The sequence below is a fragment of the Lonchura striata genome, chromosome 7 (genome assembly GCF_050655825.1).
Source record: "Lonchura striata isolate lonStrDom1 chromosome 7, ASM5065582v1, whole genome shotgun sequence".
In the NCBI taxonomy this organism is placed as follows: Eukaryota; Metazoa; Chordata; class Aves; order Passeriformes; family Estrildidae; genus Lonchura; species Lonchura striata.
In genome coordinates this window covers 19,479,242-19,502,522 of record NC_140709.1, presented here as the reverse complement: position 1 = coordinate 19,502,522, position 23,281 = coordinate 19,479,242, and the positions used below count along the sequence as shown (strand labels likewise).

Below are 23,281 nucleotides of genomic sequence, written 5' to 3'. Positions count from 1 at the left end.
CTAGTGAACAAAATAAGCATATCTGTTCAGAGGGTGAAGAAAGGGAAGGAGGTTCACCAGGACTGGTCCTGCTCCTTGATTCTTATGAGAACAGCTGGTTATACTTGTAGTCCTTGCCCTTATTAGCTGTAATATTTCTACCTCTGCTTGCTTCCTGGAGCACAGAATACCTTGAACAAAATAGGGAATAGAGGCTATTCAGCTCCCAGAAAATCTGGCTGAAAAAGCTTATTTGAGAATCCAGTAGGATGCAGATTTCTGCACGTGTCAGCATTGCCTAAGGAATGCTTTGGCTCCCAGTCAGCCTCCACGAAGAACAATGTGCTGTTTTGTAACTGAGAAGGTACAGTGGTATCTATCTCTCCATGTGCTGGAGGACATGGCTGTATTGTGGATTATGGGTGGATAGATATACAGGCTGTTTGTGTGGGTGGTGGAGGAAGGTGTCATATACACAGAATATAATTCACATAGTGAATGTGCTTTTCCTTCAGCAAATCGCAATTGCACAGCAGCAGAGTTCACTTGTGCCAACAACCGACCCCCGCTCAGGAGGTGCATTCCTCGGGCATGGGTCTGTGATGGTGATGCTGACTGCAGTGATGCTCTTGATGAACACCAGAACTGCACACGAAGATCTTGCACAGAAAATGAATTTACCTGTAGTAATGGCTTGTGCATCCGTAACACATACAGGTTTGTAACTACCCAAGCAGCTGTAGAAATTCCCAAAATTGCTTATTGTGAAGGAGCTAATTCAACCTCTTTTTTTTTCACACCATTTAGTTGTAATTAGATCTACATATTGTAATGAAACTATCTGCTCTGCATTTGTACGTTAGCTTTGGCTTGAAAATGCTTTAGAATTTTCTGTTAATATTCCTATTGCTCACCATTAGGATTTAATCCTTCCTATTGTCACTAGTAACCTCTCCTGGAGTGATTCTGTCTAGCCTGTAATGCACACAGAGAATATTAGCAGGACTCACAAGATCAGACTATACAATATTACCTCAATTTCTGAAAGTCTCTTCTATTGGAGTCAAAAATATCAACCTTCTTTGGAAAGTGGAAGAGTGTTCGTATCCATCTTCCCTGAAGACCGTGATTGTCTTCTTATATTTGAAGAGAGTGTTCATTCTTCTTCAGGTGTGATAGGCGGAATGACTGTGGTGACAGCAGTGATGAAAGAGGATGCATCTATGAACCATGTCAACAGCACCAGTTTACTTGTCAGAATGGGCGCTGCATTTCCAAAGCCTACATCTGTGATGGGGATAATGACTGTGGTGATGAGTCTGATGAGCTGGAACATCTCTGTAGTACACCAGAAGCAACCTGCTCTCCCCATCATTTTAAATGTGACAATGGAAACTGCATTGAGCTGGTTAAAGTCTGCAATCGGTTGGATGATTGCTTAGATAACAGTGATGAAAAAGGATGTGGTATGTATAGATTTATTTGTACTGTCTGATTTAAAAATCTTAGGCGCCTTTGAAAAAATACAATTCCTTAATTCCAATCATATCTATTCCATGGCTGTCCCTCAGAAATTAAAATAATAATAAATGTAACTTTTAAATTTCTTGCTTTAATTAAGTCATGCTTAACATGTACTGCTTTAACTGACTATGTCGATAAGCTAATGATATAAACAAACTGTATCTCATACATTGTTATGCATTGCCCTTGCATTTCCAAAATATGCCATAGTCCATACTTTGAACTTGGTGTTTTGTGACAGACTTCAGAGGTGGTAGAATAATTTTATATTAGATTATGTTGTTTAGTTTTTTCCTTTATTACAGCAGCCCACATCCACGTTCAGCATTTTCAGGGGGTAGCAAGGAGAGAGAAACAGAATGCATTGGAAAGTGACTGCACTATTACTCTGCTAGCTGGCTCCTTGAATAGAACTCGTTTCCTTCCCCAGGTGTAAATGAATGCAGTGACCCTTCAATCAGTGGATGTGATCATGACTGTACAGACACACAGACAAGTTTCTACTGTACTTGTCATCCCGGATACAAACTTATGTCTGATAAACGGACTTGTGATGATATTGATGAGTGCAATGAAACTCCATCAGTATGTAGCCAGATTTGTGAGAACACAGCTGGCTCCTACATCTGTAAGTGTGCCCCAGGCTATATCCGGGAGCCTGATGGAAAAAGTTGCCGTCAAAATAGTAATATCTCCCCATACCTTATTTTTAGCAACCGTTACTATCTGAGAAATCTCACAGCAGATGGCCAGTCTTACTCTCTCATTTTGCAAGGACTGAGAAATGTGGTGGCACTGGACTTTGACAGGGTGGAAAAGAGGTTATACTGGATTGATGTGGGGAGGAATGTCATTGAACGTATGTTCCTAAATGGGACAAATAAGGAGACAGTGATAAGTGATGATGTGCCCAACGGGGAAGGTATCGCTGTTGACTGGGTTGGCAGGTAAGAAAATACATTTTTTGTCTTTCTGAGCTACTGAAGAAATCATGTGTGAAGGAGTTTATCCTAGGGGTTTTTCCCTACTCCATGTGAAATTCCTGATGAGTAGTGAAATAGTTTGGATTGTGGATGCAGTGCCACACAACTTCGCTGAAATAGTTTATCAGCATCTAATACATAACACTTAAATTACTCTGATATGTAGTATACTGCAGTTCTGTCAAACTTGCTCTGTCATGTTTGCTAGCAGTTGTTGGGATTGGCATGCAGGTTTTGCTCTGCATAAACAAAATTAACAGGTAACTAGAAAGCTAACTAGTGAAGTAAGTAATAGTAAGCCTTAATGAAACTTAGCTCCTGTACCAATGTTAAGAGTGTGTGTCTTTGGCTCTTGAAAAATGCACCTTTAACTGACACATTCAAACAACATGATCCAAATAATTTTCTGTCAGGAGGCCAGCATATGGATGATGTGTTTTACAATTACATCTCATTATGGTAAATTTTTGGTTGCCTAAAAATTTTGTGTTTCAAAAAGTAGTCTGATTTACTGCCATAGAACCTCTGTCATGTTGTGGCCTCTCTGACAGTGGTGTTGCTGTGTTTCATCTTGCTTTTCAAGTGCAGTGATATAAGTATGACTAGTTTAAATAACATAGATCAGACTGTAAGCCTATAAGAAATGCTCAAAATGACATGTTTGGAACCTATATGAGTGTGCTTATATGTTTATATATGAATATGTCCATATAATAATTTTTAAGCCGCTTTGTCTCTAAACCTAATGATAATTAATGTTGCCAGCAGCCCCAAATGCTTCATGAATCATGTAGGGATGATGAAACAAAAGGCAAATTTTAGCTGAACTGGTCCTACAGCTTCATTTCTAATACAGCTTTTGAATTATTTCAGCTACCATTAGTTATGTCTTCAGTCAGTTCTTGTTTAGGTGTTCTAGGCAGGCTGAAGAACAGTACAATGGTTGAATTTTCCTAGTTGTTTTCTGTGCAGATAGAGGATTAAAGGATGCCATGAGATGCAGGTTGGAGAAGACTGTTTTCTCCTCCTCCCTGGTGGGAATGGTGCTACTTAGAGTAATATAGGCAGAATTATATCTGTCAGGCTGTTTCTGGAATGACACTGTGAATGCTGGAGCTGACCAGCTCTGCAAAGAATTTGAAAGTGTCCTGCTGTAGTTCTAATTGAATTTAATGCTTTGCTTTGATGCAGGCTTTTAAAAAAATCATTACTTCTGCTTGTATGATTTCTTGGCTTACAGCTGCGTGTAATTCCCAGGCAAAGTAATAGAAGTGTTAGAAAATTCGAGGCGAAGTTTAAATTAGGGTGTCAAACTATTTAGGGCTTGTCTACCTGTTTGATGAGAGAGTGGTGGCAACATGGAATAGTTGAGGATTGTCTACAATGCCTTACAGCCCTGGTCACAGTCCATTGCACTGCTTGTCTGTTTTCCTGCTCCTGGCCATTGTTGGTAGGACAGAAAGGGAAGAGAGGTTTAGGAATTTGTAGGCAAATGGTATATTATTACTCAACTGGGCACCTGCAAGTTTAAATTTGGTGCCACTGATTGTGGTTACAAGGAAAACAGAAGTGAAAAGGGCAGCCTGGAGCATGGTGTACAAGAGATGTCAATGAAGTATGTGTTTCTTTACAGTGGATACATTGCTTCTAGGAGAAAAAAAAAAAGATGCTGTGAAGCGAAATAAAGGGGGAAAAATAATATTTAATAAATTAACTCTAAAATATTTCAGAAAATTGTACTGGGTGGATGCCTACCGAGATTGTGTCTACGTCTCTGAACTTGACGGAAGATTCCGGAAAAAACTGGTGGATCGGTGTGTGGATGCCAACAATACTTTCTGTTTTCAGTATCCCAGAGCAATTGTTGTTCATCCAAAATATGGGTATGACCTTCCAAGAGTCCTTTTCCTTTATTTTGCAAATAATCTTGCACTATTCTGAAAATCTGAAGTACATCTGGGCTGCTTGCATTTAGATTTCTGTGGCATTAGTACTTATTTGCAGCTTAGGAGAAATAGTAGCTTTCCTGTTGTGGGTGTATATGCATGGCTGTCAGCTACCATTGGAAGTGGAAGTTGGCTCCATATGGACTAGGAAGTTTTGATTGCAAGGCTAAAAAGGTTGATAGAAATGTGTATGATTTGGTAAGTGTTGGGGCTGACTGAATTAAATTGTAATTGCACAAGTGTCTGCTGTAGCAATTAAACTAAAAAAAATGTTAGCTTTTTTCTTCCTCGATCTCTGCTTTACTTCTGTGGCAGGAGATACTAAATTTGAGGCATGGCTTCTAGTATTTACTTCAACAATCCTAACTCTAAGTATTCATTTGAACAGACAGATTTATTGGACAGACTGGGCAGATCGAGCTTATATTGGACGAGCTGGCATGGATGGCAAGGAGAAGACTGTAATCATCTCTACAAAGTTAGAGTGGCCCAATGGACTTACCATAGATTACACCAATGACAAGCTATACTGGACAGATGCCCATCTAAATTATATTGAGTATGTACACAGAAAATATTAAAACGACTGAATGATCACTCATGTCAGATTGTGGTGGGAGACTATTGGTGCTGTAAAAAGAATACATAATTCTGTCCACTGACTCTATAGAAAACTGGAGTCAAAATGTCTGGAGTAGTAGATGATACACAGTAACCGAGTTGCTACATGTAGTGAAAATTGTCCAAAAATTACAGTGAAAAAGTTCACATGCTGTACTAAAATCTACAACTTCTCTGTGTCTAGTTATACAACCTGAACCAAAGCAAAATTTACTATAAATTCCCTATTTTTTGATTCTCTTGTTTTTGCTTATAGATGAGAACTGAGCTGTAACTAAGCTAGTTATGTGCTAGTAAGTTGTATACAAACCTTTAGAAGGTGTCTGAATATCCATAAGTATGATATGGAATTTCCTGTTGGCAAATGGGATTTTTTGTCAATCAAGAAAAATCTATACATTGCTTCTAGTACTAGAAAATTCCCATCTAAATAGCAGTAAAAATGAGCAATAGTTATCTGACTATTTAAATGATTTTAAAACCTCACAATACTGAAATATTTTGAAACTAATAACTTGTATTTATGTTAGTGTTCATATTTGTATTCATACATACCTGCACATTTAGATTTATATTTGTATTTTATTCTTCTCTACATTAATTCTTCTGGCAGCCTTTTCTATGATAAAGTATTAGAGATGTCTTTTTAAAAATATAAGTTAATTATATGTATGTTTCTCTCTCTCTTCTCTTGTATTTCATAATTTCCCCATATATGGGCAAGGTGATAGAAAAATGTAAAATCTTGTCAAAGATAATTCAGCAAAGGAGACTCTAAATCAGAAAGACGTAAAATTAAGAATATGGGAAGCCTATTATTGTCTCTAGTGTTTCATTATTAGCAGTCTGAATTATCTAGGCAAGCTAGTCTCTTTTGTGACAAAAATAACTCACTCTTAAGGCAATAAATGTGCAAAATTTCATTGCTCTAGCTAATGTGCTTCTGGAGGACTATACATATCAGTGGATGTTACTCTATTCCATGTATTTTCCTGAAATAGCCTGTTTTTCTTTCCTCCATATATTAAAATGAATTTGCTAAGGATGGTGATCTGTCTTCAGGGCATAAAGAAGCTGCAATTCTACATTGCATGTTTCTGGTCACCAGTAATGAAAGACCATAAGCATGTGTAATATGTGAAGAGAAAAGGTGGAAAGAAGTTTAAGCATTTATCTGAATGTTTTGCGCAAACTTTTCTTTGTGGAGGTACTCTGACCTGGATGGACATCATCGTCACACAGTATATGATGGGACTCTACCTCATCCATTTGCAATAACAATTTTTGAAGACACAATATATTGGACTGACTGGAACACAAGGACAGTTGAAAAAGGAAATAAATATGATGGATCAGAAAGGACTGTTCTTGTGAATACCACGCACAGACCATTTGACATCCATGTTTACCATCCATACAGACAACCATTTGGTGAGAAAACAGAATTAGATTTGTATTTAGAAGGTCAGGTGTTATTTGGGGACTAGTTGTAAAGGATTCTGAGTGCACTCAACTTTTGCTTTTGCTGAGTGGAATAAAATGCACAGAGTAAATGTAGGCATCTAGTTTACATTTATAAATTGCTTCTTCTTTGAAAAGCAGTGACTGCTAATGCATAATTTTAAATTAGTTTCTAAAACATCATGGCTTGATAGCATAGATTTGGTGTACATGAAACAACATATATTTCTCTTGTGAAATGCCTACTTATCTAGGTTTTGGTTCTCAATCTCTTATATTTAAGGTTTCAAAACAGTATTAGAGGAATCTACCATAGATTGAAACCTTTGTGTTCTGGAATTTACAAAGTATGGTAATATTTATTCTTCTTTTTAACCAGTTAATAATCCCTGTGGCACAAATAATGGTGGTTGTTCCCATCTTTGCCTAATAAAAGCTGGTGGTCAGGGGTTTTCCTGTGAATGTCCCGATAACTTCATGGTCATACAGTTCGGCAATACAGCCCACTGCCTTCCAATGTGCTCTAGCACCCAGTTTCTCTGTGCAGACACTGAGAGGTAAGTCCTCTGCTCACCATTGCTTTTTCCATGTGTTTTTAAGGATATATTTTACAGTTTAGTCTGTTCAAAAGGGCAGGAAATTAGGGCTTCCTTCTGTTCGCATTATGAATTTGTGACATTGCAGAGAGAAAACCAGGAAAATACAGGAAGACAGGCTTTCATTTTGGAAAAATACTTCTAGGCTGGTTCCTTAAGTAATACTTTTAAACTTTTCTTTCTGTTATAGGCATTACTGATGTAGCAAAGTTTGGGATGTTAGAAGCATGTACCTCCAGAAACAATTTATTGTTGAATTCTCAAACCCGGATTTATTTTTTTTTTTAACATATTTTACAATGTTTTTGTTTCTACCAAATATATACTGTCTGCCAGTGGCCCAGGAAAACCATTTAGCTGATGTAAGGGCACATTTCTAACCCCTTTTACTGAGACAGCAGTGGAGGGAGAGGAATGGTGGTATAAGAGCTCTTATACTGATGTATTGCCCTGGAGCCTATGAGTCAGGTGTGCTTATTGGGTTGCTTTTTGAAGCAGTGTTATAATGATAATCCCTAGTGAAAATTTTTGTGCTAAAGTTTGGGTGAATTATTGAAATATTACCTCATTAAATGATTGATCTAAAAAATATCAGTGAGGATTACCACAAATGAACATAAAAATTAGATTTTAGTTATTTTCTGTGAACTTCCTTCTACAGGTCCACCAATACAATATGTTTATCATCTGTTTCTGGTGACAGTATTCTGGCATGTTTTTATTAGCATTTGACATATGAAATAGAAGACATAAAATTTAAGATGTGTTGGATGTTTCAAGAAATATCACTAAGACAAGACTGTCTTTTGTGCTGTAAAAGAATGGTTGCACATCTGTAAAGCCATATCCTCAATAAAGAACACACTTTTCTCTCTGTAGGTGTATTCCCATCTGGTGGAAATGTGACGGGCAGAGGGACTGTCGAGATGGCTCTGATGAGCCCCCAACCTGTCCGCACCGGTACTGTCCTGTGGGGCAGTTCCAGTGTAATGATGGGAACTGCACAAGTTCACATTTCTTATGCAATACCCAGCCGGATTGCCATGACAGATCAGATGAAGATCCTGTACTTTGTGGTATGTTCCAACAAATAAATCAAGCTGTTTTGCCAGTATAAAACATGTAATCAACATGTAAATTTTATAATCACTATCCCTTTTTCAAAGATAAAAAAGTGAGATAGATGCAGTATTCGGTAGTCTTGCACCTGCTGGAGCAATTTACCTCTGTGAAAGCAGGGTAAAGGAGAGCAGAAATGTACTATATCAAAACATAAACAGTCCCTGTACCTCCAAGACAGATTTGCACTGAGGTAAATTACAATCTGAGGTATAAAATATTAGAAACAGGACTCACTTTGTTTTGCTTTGAGTAAAAATATGGTGATTATGAAGTATCTAGGGCTTCCCAATGCCCAGGTCAGTCTAATTTTCCCTCTGTTCTACTTTGTGTGACGGGACAAAATTTTTACATTGCATTGCACAAAATCCAATTCATGTGGGAAGATTGGTTTTGTAGAGTGGTTTGTGATAGCAGTTTTGTTAGAAATGTAAGATAATTATGCTTGTGGAATAATGTTAGCTCCTTAAAAACCTATGCTATTCTACATACTTATGTCTAATTTAAAAAGCATATCCTTCCTTCTCTTTTTGTAAATAATGTAGGTCTGGCAGTTGCAAGCAAGTAATATAAAGCAAGGGGAAAGCAGTGTTGTTATATAACTGATAGGGTCATTGTCTTCCATTCCAATGTGGTTCTAAGAATGACAGAATTAAATGAAATGTCCATTTTAACTGAGTTTCATATAGCTAAGATTTTAAGTGCGCCACAAGGGAGTTTAAAAATAGAAGTATGGCAGCTGTGTAATGCTGGGTACAGCATAACATACTGGGTACAATAAAAATCTGTTTAGGTCTATGTAATTGCTTTCACTTGTTATCTTGTGCATGGTAACAGAATCCTTTGGCCTAGAACATCAATGGAAATTGTAATACACTGTTTTCTCTTGAACAGTTTGGCAATGTAGGTAAAAGAAGTTAGTAGAGTGGAGTATGGTAAGAAATTCTGAAAGTAAAGTTTTGACTTCTGTTTTCAGAGCTACCCCAGTTTGCCAGCACTGCTGATACCACCTTTCAGTGCTTTGCCCTTTGGGAATAGAGGTTATATTTTTGTAGGTTGTGCAGCTGATATTAGCATGGTCTTCTCTTATGTCTTCTGTCATGTTCATTTATAGAGAAACAGGCTTATCAGGCAATACACAGCTAAGCTGATAGCATGGCCAGAGGCAAAATGCCACTTAGCCCCTCTGTGAAGTGAGTGGGAGCCCCTGCCTCAAATCATGTTGAATGCTGGGTTTACTTTCCTCTGCTTTAGGGGAAGGTAGTATATGTCTTGCTCCTAGAAAACTGTAGAGCCTTAGTGAGCTTGGCTGAAAATGTGATGTGAAGTTAGAAATGTGTACTTTAACTGCTTTAACTGGGCAAGTGTATGTGAAATTTTAAATTTCTTTCTGGCTTTGTTTTTAACTGTTGATGTAAGCATAAGGGCTCAATTGATACAGCAGCAGCAGATAATTTCTGTAAATTTCAGTATCCTAACAGCTGATCTGTATTCTTTCAGCTAATCACCAGTGTGAAACTCATCAGTGGCAGTGTGCCAACAAACGATGTATCCCAGAAGCCTGGCAGTGTGATAGAGAGGATGACTGTGGTGACAACTCGGATGAAGATAGTGCTCACTGTGCCAGTAGGACCTGTCCCCCAGGCCAATTTAAATGTGACAATGGCCGCTGTATCCCACAGTCCTGGAAGTGTGATGTGGATGATGATTGTGGTGATAACTCTGATGAGCCATTCCATGAATGCAGTAAGTACATAGCTGTAGTAAAATGCCTACATTAAAGTGTACTAAAAGCAGGTTGAGCCATATAATTTAATTTTCCTGAGATTGAAAGTTTATTGGAAAGGAGTATTTTCTGCAACCTAATTGCATTCATGTAGTAAAGAGTGTTAGAAAACACAGAGACTATGTGATAATTTACTATTTACTTATTCTTGAAGGAGAGAAAGCCTATTTATGCTGGCCAGATTATCAGAAACTGGCAGCATCTCACTCTGACTTTCTTGATGCTAGGATTTTTCCTATATGGTGTAGCAAATCTCTCTGAACGAATGGGCATCTTCAAGAACTTGTGACCAAGTTTTTGCCATCTGAGGAGAAGCTGCCTCCTCTGGCTTCCACATTTGGGGCTATTGCCTGTGCCACCAGCTCTGAATAGTTTAGTGAAAACCCAATGAGTGTGGTTTCATCCTGTGATGGATTTGTAGCATATGCAGAGTACAAGCAACATAGATTGGAAAAGATAGTAAAATCAGATACATTTAATGCTTTCTCTTTTACAACACTAAAATTATCAGACAGCTCTTTTTAGTCAAAATAATTGACTATAAGTCATAAAAGATTAGGAGAGGAAGAAAAGCAAGGAGGACAGTTAGTGGCTAAGTAACACCATTAATTCTGACAACTGCCTCTTTCAGTGGGACCTGCTTATCGATGTGACAATCACACGCAGTTCAGCTGTAGAACCAACTACCGTTGTGTACCATTGTGGGCAGTGTGCAATGGCAATGATGACTGTAGAGACAACAGTGATGAACAAGGCTGTGGTAAGTTTGGAGAAGGTAATTTCAATGTAACTTTGTGCTTAAAATATTTCTTCAATTTGCAAACACCCAGATTTGCTGAAAGTCCTCAGTAATACTGTACCTGGCAAAGACTATGCTAATGTGTGCTGTTTTGTTGGCGAACTGTCTACACTTCAGAGGAGATGACTTGCAGTCCTTCTGGAGATTTCCGCTGTGACAATCATCGATGTATCCCGCTGCGCTGGAAGTGTGATGGAGATAATGACTGTGGAGACAACTCTGATGAGCATAACTGCAGTGAGTTCTTGTTTTGTTCATAATTATATAGTCTCACTTGTGACTTAGGTATCCTTCTATTTTTTATGAGAACAAGACAGCTCTAAAATACAATCCTTCTTTGTTTTATATGGTAGTCTCTCTTTTATTTGCTGAAATACCACACTGATATCACAAGGATGCATTCTGGTTACATAAAAACACTAATTCATCCAGTCATCACAGTAACACAAATTACTGTTTTCCACTGAGAAGTGACATTTGAATTTTATCCTGTGTGTAAATGTATAGTTTCTTAAACAATAATAGTGGATCTTTTTTCTCTTATTTGAGTTAAAAGCTTCTGTGTAATTCTGTGTTGAAACAAAGTCTGCAGTGATTTTCCTTTTTTCTGTGTCAAGAGGGACATGGAATATCTAACATATTTAAGGAGTACTTGGGGGTAATGATGTTTCAACATAATTTAATTTTTAAGATTTTACCTCTGCCCACATTACTTTTGTCTGGTTCAATGAGACAGGCATGGATGTTTAACTCTACATCTGGGAAACTTTTCCTATTTGTACATTGATTTTAAATGAAGGTCCTCGTGAGTGCACAGAAAGTGAATACCGTTGTGACAATCTGCGCTGCATCCCTTCCCGGTGGATCTGCGACCACGATGACGACTGTGAAGACAATTCAGATGAACGTGACTGTGGTGTGTATTATCTCACTGCTACCTCTTAGTTGTTCACACTGTTGTTTTTAATGTTTCTAATAATAAATTATTCTGCAAAATGATCTTTTATGGGAAGCGTCTTTACAGAAGTAATGTTCACCCTGTCTCGTTAGTCACTCCACCAAAAGTAGAGAATACCACAGTTTTAGTAGTCTGGGATTTTCCAGCATTTTTAGAAGATTGTTCTCAAAACATAAAAAGTTTTTCTGTCTTTGGACAAGAAGACATTCCAACAGTTACTTCTGAATCTTTACAGAGCTAAGAACCTGCCACCCAGGTTATTTCCAGTGTGATAGTGGACACTGTGTTGCAGAGCGCTTCAGATGTGATGGAAATGCAGACTGCCTTGATTTCTCTGATGAAGCAATTTGCCGTGAGTTATAAGTTTTACAATCGATGCTCATTGTGCTCACTTTCAGAAAGATTTGCACTTTTCCCTGTTTTTAATGAGATGACTCTTTAGAGATATAGAATTCTGCAATGCTCAGTGATTTCAGTAAAAATTCAGGATAAGCATAATATTTTGAATCAGTTTTGTAATATAATAATGGGTTGCCATATCTTACACTGATTGTAAAAACATTCTTGAAGGTAGGAAATTAATGTGTTTACTAAGTCCAGGAGAAGATACACATGTGATTTAATTAAAAATTTTCACTATCCCATAAGCACTGCAAGAACCAAACTGTTTCAGTTGTACCAAATTCTAACAAGGTTTGTAATGTGATTGTTTTCTATAATACTCAAAGTAGTGTAAAGTGTCCTAAAGTATCAGTGAACCCAAGGAAATAATATACTTTTCTATTTCTGTTTTCCTTTGGTATATTGATCTACTGTGAAATAAATATCTGTAGCTTGCCTGGATCTACAGCTGCAGCTGTTTACCCAGAAAGTATTGTTCCCAGTTGTAATGAAAATATTTCCTCTGTGCTCTATCTGCATTGACTGACATCGGCTTTTTGGGTGATTGTGTTGGTTCTGACTTACATGTTTCCATGATCTTAGGCTTCAGTACTTGGGAGAATTCCTTTCTCTTTATGTTGGTATCAGGCTAGTTCTGTACATTTTGCTATTTATTTAATTTTGACACCTGTGCTTTAAGTAAGAAAGGCATTTGCACAGTACTATCTTTATTTTTCTGATGGTTGCCACATCCTGCAACATACATAGCAGCAGTTGTCTTTCAGAACCTGAGTTATAAAACAATTGACTGTTCTTAAATGGAGGACAAAATGTATGAGAAGCCATTGAAAGGGCGAGGGTATGGTTTATTTATATAGGGTGGTAGAATAATATTTTTGGTTTTTCTTTGGTTTAGTTAAGTTCCTTTCACAGTTTACAGAATATGAGTGGGGTTTTCTTGCTATATCAACGTGACTCCTTTTGAAATTACATAGCTTATGTGCTTCTTCTATCATTCCTGTTTGGTGCAAGTGAGGTTAATTATCTTTTTCATTGAACTAGATTTGTCAATAAAAAATTCAAGTAGCATTTGCTAAATTAATTTATTTTCAAAAGCTTTATAACATAAGTTGTTTCACTCTTCATTTAAACCTGAATTAATTACTTGTAGCTGTGAAGAAGTCTTCAGTCCTTGCAGCCTGTTGTTGCTCTACATCTTTGAAGCACCTCATAGTATCTCCTATTATGGAGATAAGTGTTTTTAAGACTAATATGGGGTTGAACTGAATATTTTTCATGAAAATGTAAAGTTTTTATTGTAAATGAAAATGTCATAATTTTCTTTTTTTTCAGCAACACGGTATCCTAATGGTACATACTGTCCACCCATGCTGTTTGAATGCAAAAACCATGTCTGTATTCAGCCATACTGGAAATGTGATGGGGATAATGATTGTGGAGATGACTCTGATGAAGAACTTCACCTTTGCTGTAAGAGAGAGGAATTATATTAAAATGAACAATATGCTTAATCTCTACATATGATAGATCAATTAGAAAATAAATTGTAATTACTTGGGAGAAGTGCTAAGAATTTTGCTTTACATGCATGTTCATTTAATTCTGTGACAATATTTCTCACCACTTTGCAGATGTTTGTGTATGTGGTTATGAAAGCAGAGAGAGGAAACATATCAGAGAGATAAGGTCACTATTTAATGTTTTTTAAGTTGGTTATCACAAATAAGAACCTCAGCTTGAAATAAAAGATTAATTCAGATAATGTATATTGTCACAGGTGCTGAACTTTCAAAACTATTAGTGTTGTCAGGACATCTTTGTAAATATGACTGAGAAGTCCTGACTTGAGGTCTAATAATTAGGTGTTGGAGGTACTACTTAAACTGGTTTTGTCAGTTATGTACTTAAATAGTATGTTGGATTTCCAGTCAATTTTCTTCATAAACAAATTTAGAAACCTCAGTTTTATATGTAGTTAAAGAATTTGTCTTTGGCCAAAGATGAGGTACTGTGTTCTGATAAAAAAAACATGTAACATCCTAACATACAATCACCAAAATATTCAGAAAATATTTTTTGTCTGACTCACCTTTTGAAATATACAAAACATATAAAATATTCCAAGAGAAAAGTGATATGAATAATTTGTGACCCAATGGCCTAAAGTATCAAAGTGTGACTGATTGACCTCTATGCTTTTAGTGGATATTGCTTGTGAATCTCCGTTCCGTTTCCGGTGTGAGAACAATCGCTGTATATACAGTCATGAGCTGTGCAACCAGGAGGATGACTGTGGAGATGGAAGTGACGAGAAAGAGGAGCACTGTACGTTTATAAAAATTGAGCATGAAATTCAGTAATTTTGATGTGCTTAATAATTAATAATACCAAAGGGATGTCACAGTTTACCTTAGATAATGAAAACAAGAGCTCACTGTGAAATAATTTTAACTATGATTATTGGTACTATGTGTTTATAGCTCTCTGTACAAGTAGCAAAAATAGTCAAACATTTGTCTGAAAAGTAAAGAGCATGATTTTCAAAACAATACTAGATTTTATTATAAGCACCAGCTACATATTTGCTCATTTTATTATGGACTGTACCTAAAAGGAGGAAGAGGAAAGAGTTTGGCTGTATCATAAAATTGGATGGGATGGCCAGGTGGGACTTTTAAAATAAACAAATGGTAATACTTCCTGAAGTTGAGGCACATATTAACAGTCGTGATATTTAGGCCTAGACCCTGCAGCAGCTCTGTTAATGTTCACTAAGTTTTTGCCCTCAGATATCTTACATCATTTTCGCTGACTGTGCTGTACATTTTAAAGTGTCATCATATTTTTGGTTGCTTAATGATTTTATAGGCTGGCTTTATTGTACAATATTCTAAATGCTAATAGTTTACTAATATCTCTATAATTTCTTGAAGTCTGCACTAGGTATATGAAGTATATCATTAAAGGATATTCGTAAGTTTGCACTATTAAAAGGAAAGTTTAGTCTACTGTTAACTATTAACAGACAGAAGAATTTTCCTTCTGTCTTTTTTTATAAAACAGCAGGACTTCTTTCAGTTTATGGAAGTGTGACTAGAAACCAGGATGTTGCATCCTGTTTATGGTTTTTACTTTATACAGACTTCTAAAGTAGTCTTGCCACTGTTTTACCAGATGGCATCAACTTCCCCATTAGCAATGGGGAATACGGCTGTTGGTTGGTACCTCGTAGTTTAAACTGTGACAGAGGAATATTTCTCTTCTTGATTGTAGGTAGAGAGCCAACACCAAGACCTTGTAAAACTGAAGAATTCAAGTGCAGTAATGGAAATTGCATTCCCCTACATTATGTCTGTGACAATTACGATGACTGTGGAGACCATTTTGATGAAATAGGCTGCAGTAAGTAATAATATCAATGAAATACAAAATTACAATGCTGTTGAAATAGATATTTCTGAAACTGAAAGCAATGAATATTTTTTCTTGAATACCATACTAAGAAGTATTGTTTTTTAAGTAGCCTGTGTGAATTTCCTTACTGTTTTTTAATAAGCCTGTTCTAGGATTATCTAGTTAGCAAGGACAATATTTACTGTTTTCATTTTTTCATTATTTTAGTTTATTTTGTTTTAATTCTTTTCCGTTTTCATTTTTTGTAAATGTCTTCCAAAAACGTATAGATGTGCTGCTTAGAGACATGGCTTAGTGGCTCTTGGTTTATAGTACAACCTGATGATCTTAAAGACCTTTTCCAGCTTGAATGATTCCATTATTCCATGAAATTCAGTGCTCTGAACACAGTCTTTTTTAGCTTAGAGTGTTTATGCATCACAAAAAAATAAAATATTTTATCTTGGTTTTGATCTTGTTTTTAAATAGGTTGTGTTACAGAGGCAAGAACATCCATCTACTTCAACCATAATTGCAATAGACTGACCTATGGAGTCATTAGTGGGCAGACTCTGAACTGATATATGTTGCTCTAGCCCTGTTAAAAATAAAAATATACCGAGATGCTTCTTTATAATTTTTACAGAAATGACCACAGAATTTTCCAAGCACCACTAGTCCTTTGTCTGTTGGCCCCCTCAGATTCTCCATACAGCTTTTATGAACTACTTATTATATATTTCCCAGCAACTATTTAAATGTAAAACCTTTGAGTTGAACTTTGAGATGAGAGGTATTCCATGAATCTCAAAAAAACTCAAACCAAATCCCTAACTTTTTATGTCAATAAAAAGATGCAGAGTGGTAATATACAGAGTGGTAACATGAGCATACAGCTGCAGAGTTGTTAATATGAGCATACACTTGTAATTTCAATTTGTCAGGCTGTGATGGCATCAAGTGAAAGTGTGCCAGATGCTACACTGGTGATTTACAATCCAGCAGACTTCCAAAACACAAATAACTTGGAAGCCTATAGTGTAGTCCATTTTGAAGCAGCTGATTTCTCTGTTTCAGTTACCATCCCAGTGGTCTTTAGGTAATATAGCCCAATGCAATGACTCGATGAACATATAGAAGTATAAAAAGGCAATGAAGCAGTGTGAAACAGGCAACTTCCATCCCAGTGGTCTTTAGGTAATATAGCCCAATGCAATGACTCGATGAAAATATAGAAGTATAAAAAGGCAATGAAGCAGTGTGAAACAGACACCTTCTGATGTCTGTGTTCAGCTCTTTGGGGATAATTGTGAATACGGATCAGATAGTAGCATTTGGAGCCTTTCCAACATCAAATACCTGCTATAATGAAAGTGGAATATTTGTGTGTGTATGTGTACAACGAATTTATACTTCTACATGTGTATGAAATTGAGCTGTTTAAATTTAATCAGCACTTGAATGCATACGTAAAAATGAGATAATCAACTTAATGTAAAGTTTTTGCCCTATATCTGTATCTTTTCCTCATGATCTTTCAATGAGCATACTATTTATCTTTTCTGATTATATAACAGATTTGCATTTGTACTCAAGTAGTTTATGCATATATAGAGTATATATGAACCAATAGAATTCTATATGTACTTTCAGACGTGTAATTTTCATTATCTGTTACAGACTATTATCCCTGACTTGGCTTTTCCATTATAGGAATGTTTTAAAGGGCAGTGCTTTCTGTACAATGACATGTACTGACTGCAGTAGACTTTAGATTTGGTTTGGCATGAACTACATATCACCTTCTCTCTAGTTTCCAGATGTTAATAATGTAGAGCCTGTATTATGCATGATGTCAATTGAGAATATTTCTTGTTCAGCTGATAAGAAAGCACTGGATAAGAATGTGCCCTGTTGTCAAAGTTAGGCATTAGATCCAAATCTTTTAAGTTCTGCAGTTTCTGCAGTTTGGTGGTACTTTAGAATGTAATTTCTGTTAAGGAAGGTGTGCTTTGGTGATTATGGCTCTTTTCCTGACTCTCTCCACTAATTGACAGCTCTCTTAACCACTGGTTACCATTGTCTTCTAATCTTAATTAGGAAAAAAAAGAAAGCAAACTAACTTAATCTATCTGAAAACTATTTTTAATTGTAACAATAATCAAAATTATTATACCTCCCCCTTATCACTTCATTTTTTGGCTATAATTGTATTATTTGCTTGCTTTCTTTTTCGTTCTTTCAGATCCTGGAACAGAGCGAACTTGTGCAGAAAATATCTGTGAACACAACTGTACCAATCTGAATGAAGGAGGCTTTATCTGTTCCTGTAGGCCAGGGTACAAGGCCAGTGAAACTAATCGCAACTCCTGTGAAGGTATTTCTAATCTTAAAAATGTTGTCTCACAAGTGTTCAGTGACCTGTCCCTTCATCATTCTAATGTGATCACTCATTTTCACATTCTAGCAGGATTTTTATACATTTATCAGATGCTTCCTAAAATGGTCTGCTGCTGAATCATGTTTTCTAACATGTATGCCTCCTCATTCAACAAAAAATTGCCTCCACAGTTAAGACTTCCTTTAAGCTTTTGGTGGCTGGTAGATATGTTTTTGTTTTACAGCACATAAGTTTTGTCATATCTGTGCAATCTGAGTGATAGAAATGTGATAGGTTTTTTTTTCCTTATTGAAAACAAACTTATTGCAGGTTATACTCTCCTTCTGTTCTGTTCTCGAACAGACCTACAGGAAAGGTGTGTTGTGCCATATTTTTGTCCTGAATTTTATGCAGATAAGATGTGGTGAGGAGTCTACTCAAAGGCCATGGTTTGTGGTCATGCGATATAGTACCTTCCCACTTGGTGTTTCAGTATGTTTTCATGAGAACCCGTCTGTTTAGTTCTCCCAGCTGCTGTGGATAATTTGTGTAGCTTTATTAAACACAATCCAAGGCCACTCCTCCCTTTCCTGCCTGCTGATATTGTTTCTGAGGACTATGTGTCTTGTCATTTCAAGAAAGCTTTGCTTTTGCATCTCATTTTCGTCATACCTCATCTTTCCTTATTGATTCAACACAAAAATACATGATCAAAAATGCATCTCTGAAAATAAAACCTGTTAAGCAGGATTGCAGTAATTAATGGCAATCTGTAGTTAAGACATGGTAAACAGCAGATGAGTGATGAGGAGTTCTGTTTGATAACAGCTGCTGATTTTAAGGGTCACTTAGATCAGGTCACTGGTCTTTTAAAGTATGTGGGGAAGGCAAAAACCTACCATTTCATGGAGTAAAGATGACCAGCATCAAGGTTGGAAGAGGTCTTTAAGAATATGCAGTCCAACCATCAACCCAGCACCACCACTGTAACCCCTAAATCACTAAACAGTTACCCAGCACCAGATGTGGATGCCTCTGAGACACCTCCAGGGAAGATGACTCTCCCACCTCCCTGGGCAGCCTGCTCTGATGCCTGACCACCCAAGAGTGAATTTTTTTTTTCTAATATCTAATCTGAATTTCCCCTGTCTCAAGGCTATTTCCTCAGCTCCTCTCACTGCAGGCAGCATAAAAGAGTCTGGCCCCCACCTCACTACAGCCTCCCTTCAGGGAATAGAGTGATGAGGTCACCCCTGAGACTCCTAAAGACTAAACAAGAAATAAATCAAGTTTTAGGGATCTTTTATCTTCTTATGTCTAGATATCAATGAGTGTGAGATCTTTGGAACATGCACCCAGGACTGCAAGAATTCCAAAGGAAGCTATGAATGTTTCTGTGCAGATGGCTTCAAGTCTGTGGGTGATCAACAAGGGAAACAGTGTGCAGCTGATGGTATGTTAACTGATAGCGAGATTGACTGCAACCTATAAAGAGCAAATGCAATATAGCAACTTCATGAATGTAATCCTGTCTTTTATAAGAAGAGGATAATGAAAGCCAAACCTTATTCTGTAAGATAATACTATCTGTGTATTCCACCTATTCCATAATTAGGAATGAAAGTGCTCATTTCTGTTTCCAATTGTAAACATTTGAAATGATACCTTGATTTGTATGCCTGCCTTCATTTCTCCTGAAATTTTCTGCAAACAAAAACCTGTTGTCAGAAGGAAATTAATGTTGCCTATTCCTGAAGTTTAGATTTTTTCAGCAAAATAATGCATCTGAAAAAAGTTGCATTCAACTGGCATAAATCAAAGGCAGTTCAATGACAGGCTGCCATTCATTGTTCATGGACTGATGCACACAAACAGAAGGACTTTGGCCAATGTTTCAAATCAGTCATTGACTTTTTATCATACCTCAATGCAGTGACTACCATGTGTGGCAGTCCTTGAATAGGTAGAGGAGACTCAGAAAATTATAGTAATAGATCATTAATAATAAAAATAAAGAGATGAAGGTAATAGAAAAAAGTGACAATGGAGCAGTGTTATATAAAAACCAAAAGCAGTACTGTATATAGAAAAGTAGTTACACTTTAGCAGCTTTAAGAGCTAAATGATAGAAATATGGTATGCCTAGTCAAATGGTAAAATCTTCAGAACAGAATGCCTGTGACCAAACCTACATGCTACTGGAGGTTTTGAAACTTAGAAATTATTTGTAATATGAAAAATACTACAAGAAAATGAGGTCTCCAGGTTGCCCATCCAGGGGCCTAGTTCAGCAAATGTTTACTGCTGAGTGTTAGCCTGAAAATGCAAAGGACGTTTACACTTCAGTTTCTGCTTGGCTGCCTGTTTGTGTCTGTGTCAGAAATCCAGTTCTTTGATAACCTTCTTCACAGATTTTGTTCATCTAGACACACAGAGTGTTGAAGGCTAAGTGATAGAAGATAATATAATTGTAGCTGGTAACAATGAAATTTGTTGTGCCTACGTCCTATTTCTGTAGAGTAGAACTCTGACCTTCTTTGTCATACAATCTCACAGACCTCATAAATGAGGGCCTGATGAGATGTTATCAGGCTAACCCAAAATTAAATTGAGGCCATGAGAACATTAATCTGAATATGGAGATATTAGAAGTCACAAACTATAAGGTAGAACTTGGACATATTATGGCTTAAGGGATTGACGATTTATTTGTATTTTCAAAATAGTTTGCTGTACTTTGAGGGGGAGAGTGGAACCACGTAGTGTGTAGTGGCATTCTGGTTTTGAGATGTGGTGATATGCCAACAATGTAATGTTTAAAAATTTTTAAGGAATTGTAAGACCTCTATTCAAGGTCTATGGTGAAAGGGCTAATACTACCCTAAGTGGTAAACATTTAAATTTTTATTAATTTTGGGAAGCCATGAAGTTTGAATAGCTCTGAAGCTTTAGAAGAGGCCCTAGGTTCCCTCTGCTTCTTGTACAAATGCAACGTGTGAAAATCCCATTTAGTTTTAATTAGAAATGACTTTCATCTGTTTTTTCTAAAATGAGAAATACATTAGAATAAATTCATGATTGTTTACCAGGTAATCCTCCACTGTTACTGCTGCCAGATAATGTGCGGATTCGAAGGTACAATATCTCATCAGAGCAGTACTCTGACTATATTGATAACCAGGAGCGCATCCAAGCTCTGGATTATGACTGGGACCCTGAAGGGATGGGCTTGAGTGAGTATGCTAATAGTCAGCCATGCAATGGCTGGTTTAAGAAGATGCATTTCTGCAGCATGGCTGTTTAATTTACACTGGAAAGCAAAATCAAATTAGATCAACTGGCCAGGTCTCTGTTGAATGTACCCCTCCCCTCTACTCATTCTCCAGCATCACTGTGGTTTCTTTTGAAGCTTTAATTTAGTTTAGCTGGATTTTGATCTGGTTTGCCTTTCATTTTAGTTTGAATTTAGCTGTAGAATTGTGGCTCTTTAGGATTATGCTGCAATAGAAGCCTCTGCAGTTCCCAAACCTGGCCCAAGTCTTGCAAGAACTTAAACTAAGCAGGAATGACCAATACATCCCTGTATTAACTTATATTTCTGCTTCTTCCTCAGGTTCCCTTTTTTTGCTATTTCCACAGGGCCACTGTTCTGGGCCATACTTATTCCCTAGGGTTATGAGAGTCTGAATTTCTCTCAAAGTCATGTGTAAAGTTTTCAGAGCTAAGATCTGCTCTTGAAAAATGTGATATATATTCCTTCATAATCTAGCTCAGGATGACTTTAGATGTGTATCTTGCATATGATGGATGACTTTAAAATTTACACATTAACACAACCTTACTCATAAATAAATGGGGCTGGTAACTTTATATAAGAGCCTCAGAAAAATTGGAATTTTCAACAAATTTACAATTAACTAGACATTTCTCATCTTTTTTTTAAGGTATTGTGTACTTCAGCATTCTGGGACAAGGTTCTGAGTTTGGAGCCATCAAACGTGCTTATCTCCCCACATTTGACAGCAGTAGGAACAATCCAACAAAGGAAGTTGACTTGAATCTCAAATATATAGTTAATCCTGATGGGTTAGCTGTTGACTGGGTTGGAAGGTAAGTATACTGAAAAACTAGAAAAATGCTGTACCTTCAATGTGTCAGTTTGTGAATTTGATCTGGCTGTGCAAAATCCACTTTTTTCTTCCTTATGAATTGTCTCTGAATATGTCTAGTCTGAAGGTAGTTCAGAACAATGTAGTAAGCTGTCCTTGCCCAGACAGCAGGTTAATAGATGTGCATGTGGCTGACTGCATCACATATTCTGTGCGACTGCCAGATCAGTTGTTCATCAGTAAAGAAATAATACATGAGCGTCCATGTCAGGTGGATTCTTCTTCAATGACTCAGGTACGCTCCAGGGACCAAGTTTTCTTTGCTGTTGGAAGGAAAGATCCCCAACCCACAGTGGAATTTTATATTTATCTTTGCCCATTCCTTACCAACCCTGTGCTATATGAGCAACCCCAAAACAGAAGTAGCTCTGAAGTTTGATGAATAGATGCATTTTCTCAGAAAATGGTTAGGTTTTTGTAAGTGTGTTTCAGAGGTCTTTGTCTCTTCTACTGACTGTGGATTTTTTTAGCCTAAAACATGGGCTAATGATTAATTTTCTATGATTAATTTTTTAAATTTAATCATAGAAATCATGAGATCACTCTCTTTTTTACTAGCTTGGAGAAGAGCTGGGACAAAGTTGGGCCTGACTCATGGGAGTTTGATGTTTATGGTGTCATTTCATCTTGCAATATAACTGTTAAAGGATGTGATGGACAGGCATAGCTGTAGCTCATGTGGTATTAATGTTGAGAGGAACCTGATGTTTGTAGATGAACACTATGAAATGTAGTCAGGGTTCTGTTTGAAGCTGAGTGGGCAGAAATTACAGAGATTAGTCAACCTTCTGAATGCTATTGCCAGATTTTGGATACAAAATGATGAGAAGGAGTGAAAAATTGTATCTTTCCTTCCAGCAGTTTAGAGATATAAATTTTAGGGTCTGGGCTAGCCCTCAGGTTATTTTGCTGTTTGCTTCATAAGCTGGAGGCACCTAGAAAACAAAATGTCTCTGAAGGCAAAAAGGGAGTGTGTGAATTCTGTTCAGAAATTTATATGGTCATGAGAGCAAGCATCCAGGATATATATCACAAGCATCCTTGTGAGGCTTCAACTTCATCTTGGTGAGCAACTTCAGCACTTCAAACATAGTGCTGCACTGATTTCAGAACAATGTTGAAAGGTATTTTAAAAAACATTTCATTATCTGCACATTATATAAAA

The 23,281-nt window shown here is 36.9% G+C and overlaps 1 protein-coding gene across 7 annotated transcripts in view; it reads left to right on the top strand.

Annotated features, from left to right (window-relative positions):
• Positions 1-23,281, top strand: part of LRP2 (LDL receptor related protein 2) — a 150,908-nt gene that overhangs the window by 116,201 nt on the left and 11,426 nt on the right. For all 7 annotated transcript variants that reach the window (XM_085584371.1, XM_085584370.1, XM_085584369.1 and 4 more), the window contains 20 exons: positions 495-696; positions 1,150-1,445; positions 1,934-2,450; positions 4,217-4,369; positions 4,821-4,991; positions 6,261-6,484; positions 6,894-7,071; positions 7,990-8,186; positions 9,730-9,975; positions 10,647-10,775; positions 10,932-11,051; positions 11,614-11,730; positions 12,008-12,124; positions 13,507-13,644; positions 14,377-14,499; positions 15,448-15,576; positions 17,813-17,944; positions 19,269-19,400; positions 21,037-21,180; positions 21,892-22,057. In XM_085584371.1, the coding sequence (XP_085440497.1) occupies positions 495-696; positions 1,150-1,445; positions 1,934-2,450; positions 4,217-4,369; positions 4,821-4,991; positions 6,261-6,484; positions 6,894-7,071; positions 7,990-8,186; positions 9,730-9,975; positions 10,647-10,775; positions 10,932-11,051; positions 11,614-11,730; positions 12,008-12,124; positions 13,507-13,644; positions 14,377-14,499; positions 15,448-15,576; positions 17,813-17,944; positions 19,269-19,400; positions 21,037-21,180; positions 21,892-22,057 (3,631 nt within the window). The remainder of the gene's footprint in view (positions 1-494; positions 697-1,149; positions 1,446-1,933; positions 2,451-4,216; positions 4,370-4,820; positions 4,992-6,260; positions 6,485-6,893; positions 7,072-7,989; positions 8,187-9,729; positions 9,976-10,646; positions 10,776-10,931; positions 11,052-11,613; positions 11,731-12,007; positions 12,125-13,506; positions 13,645-14,376; positions 14,500-15,447; positions 15,577-17,812; positions 17,945-19,268; positions 19,401-21,036; positions 21,181-21,891; positions 22,058-23,281) is intronic.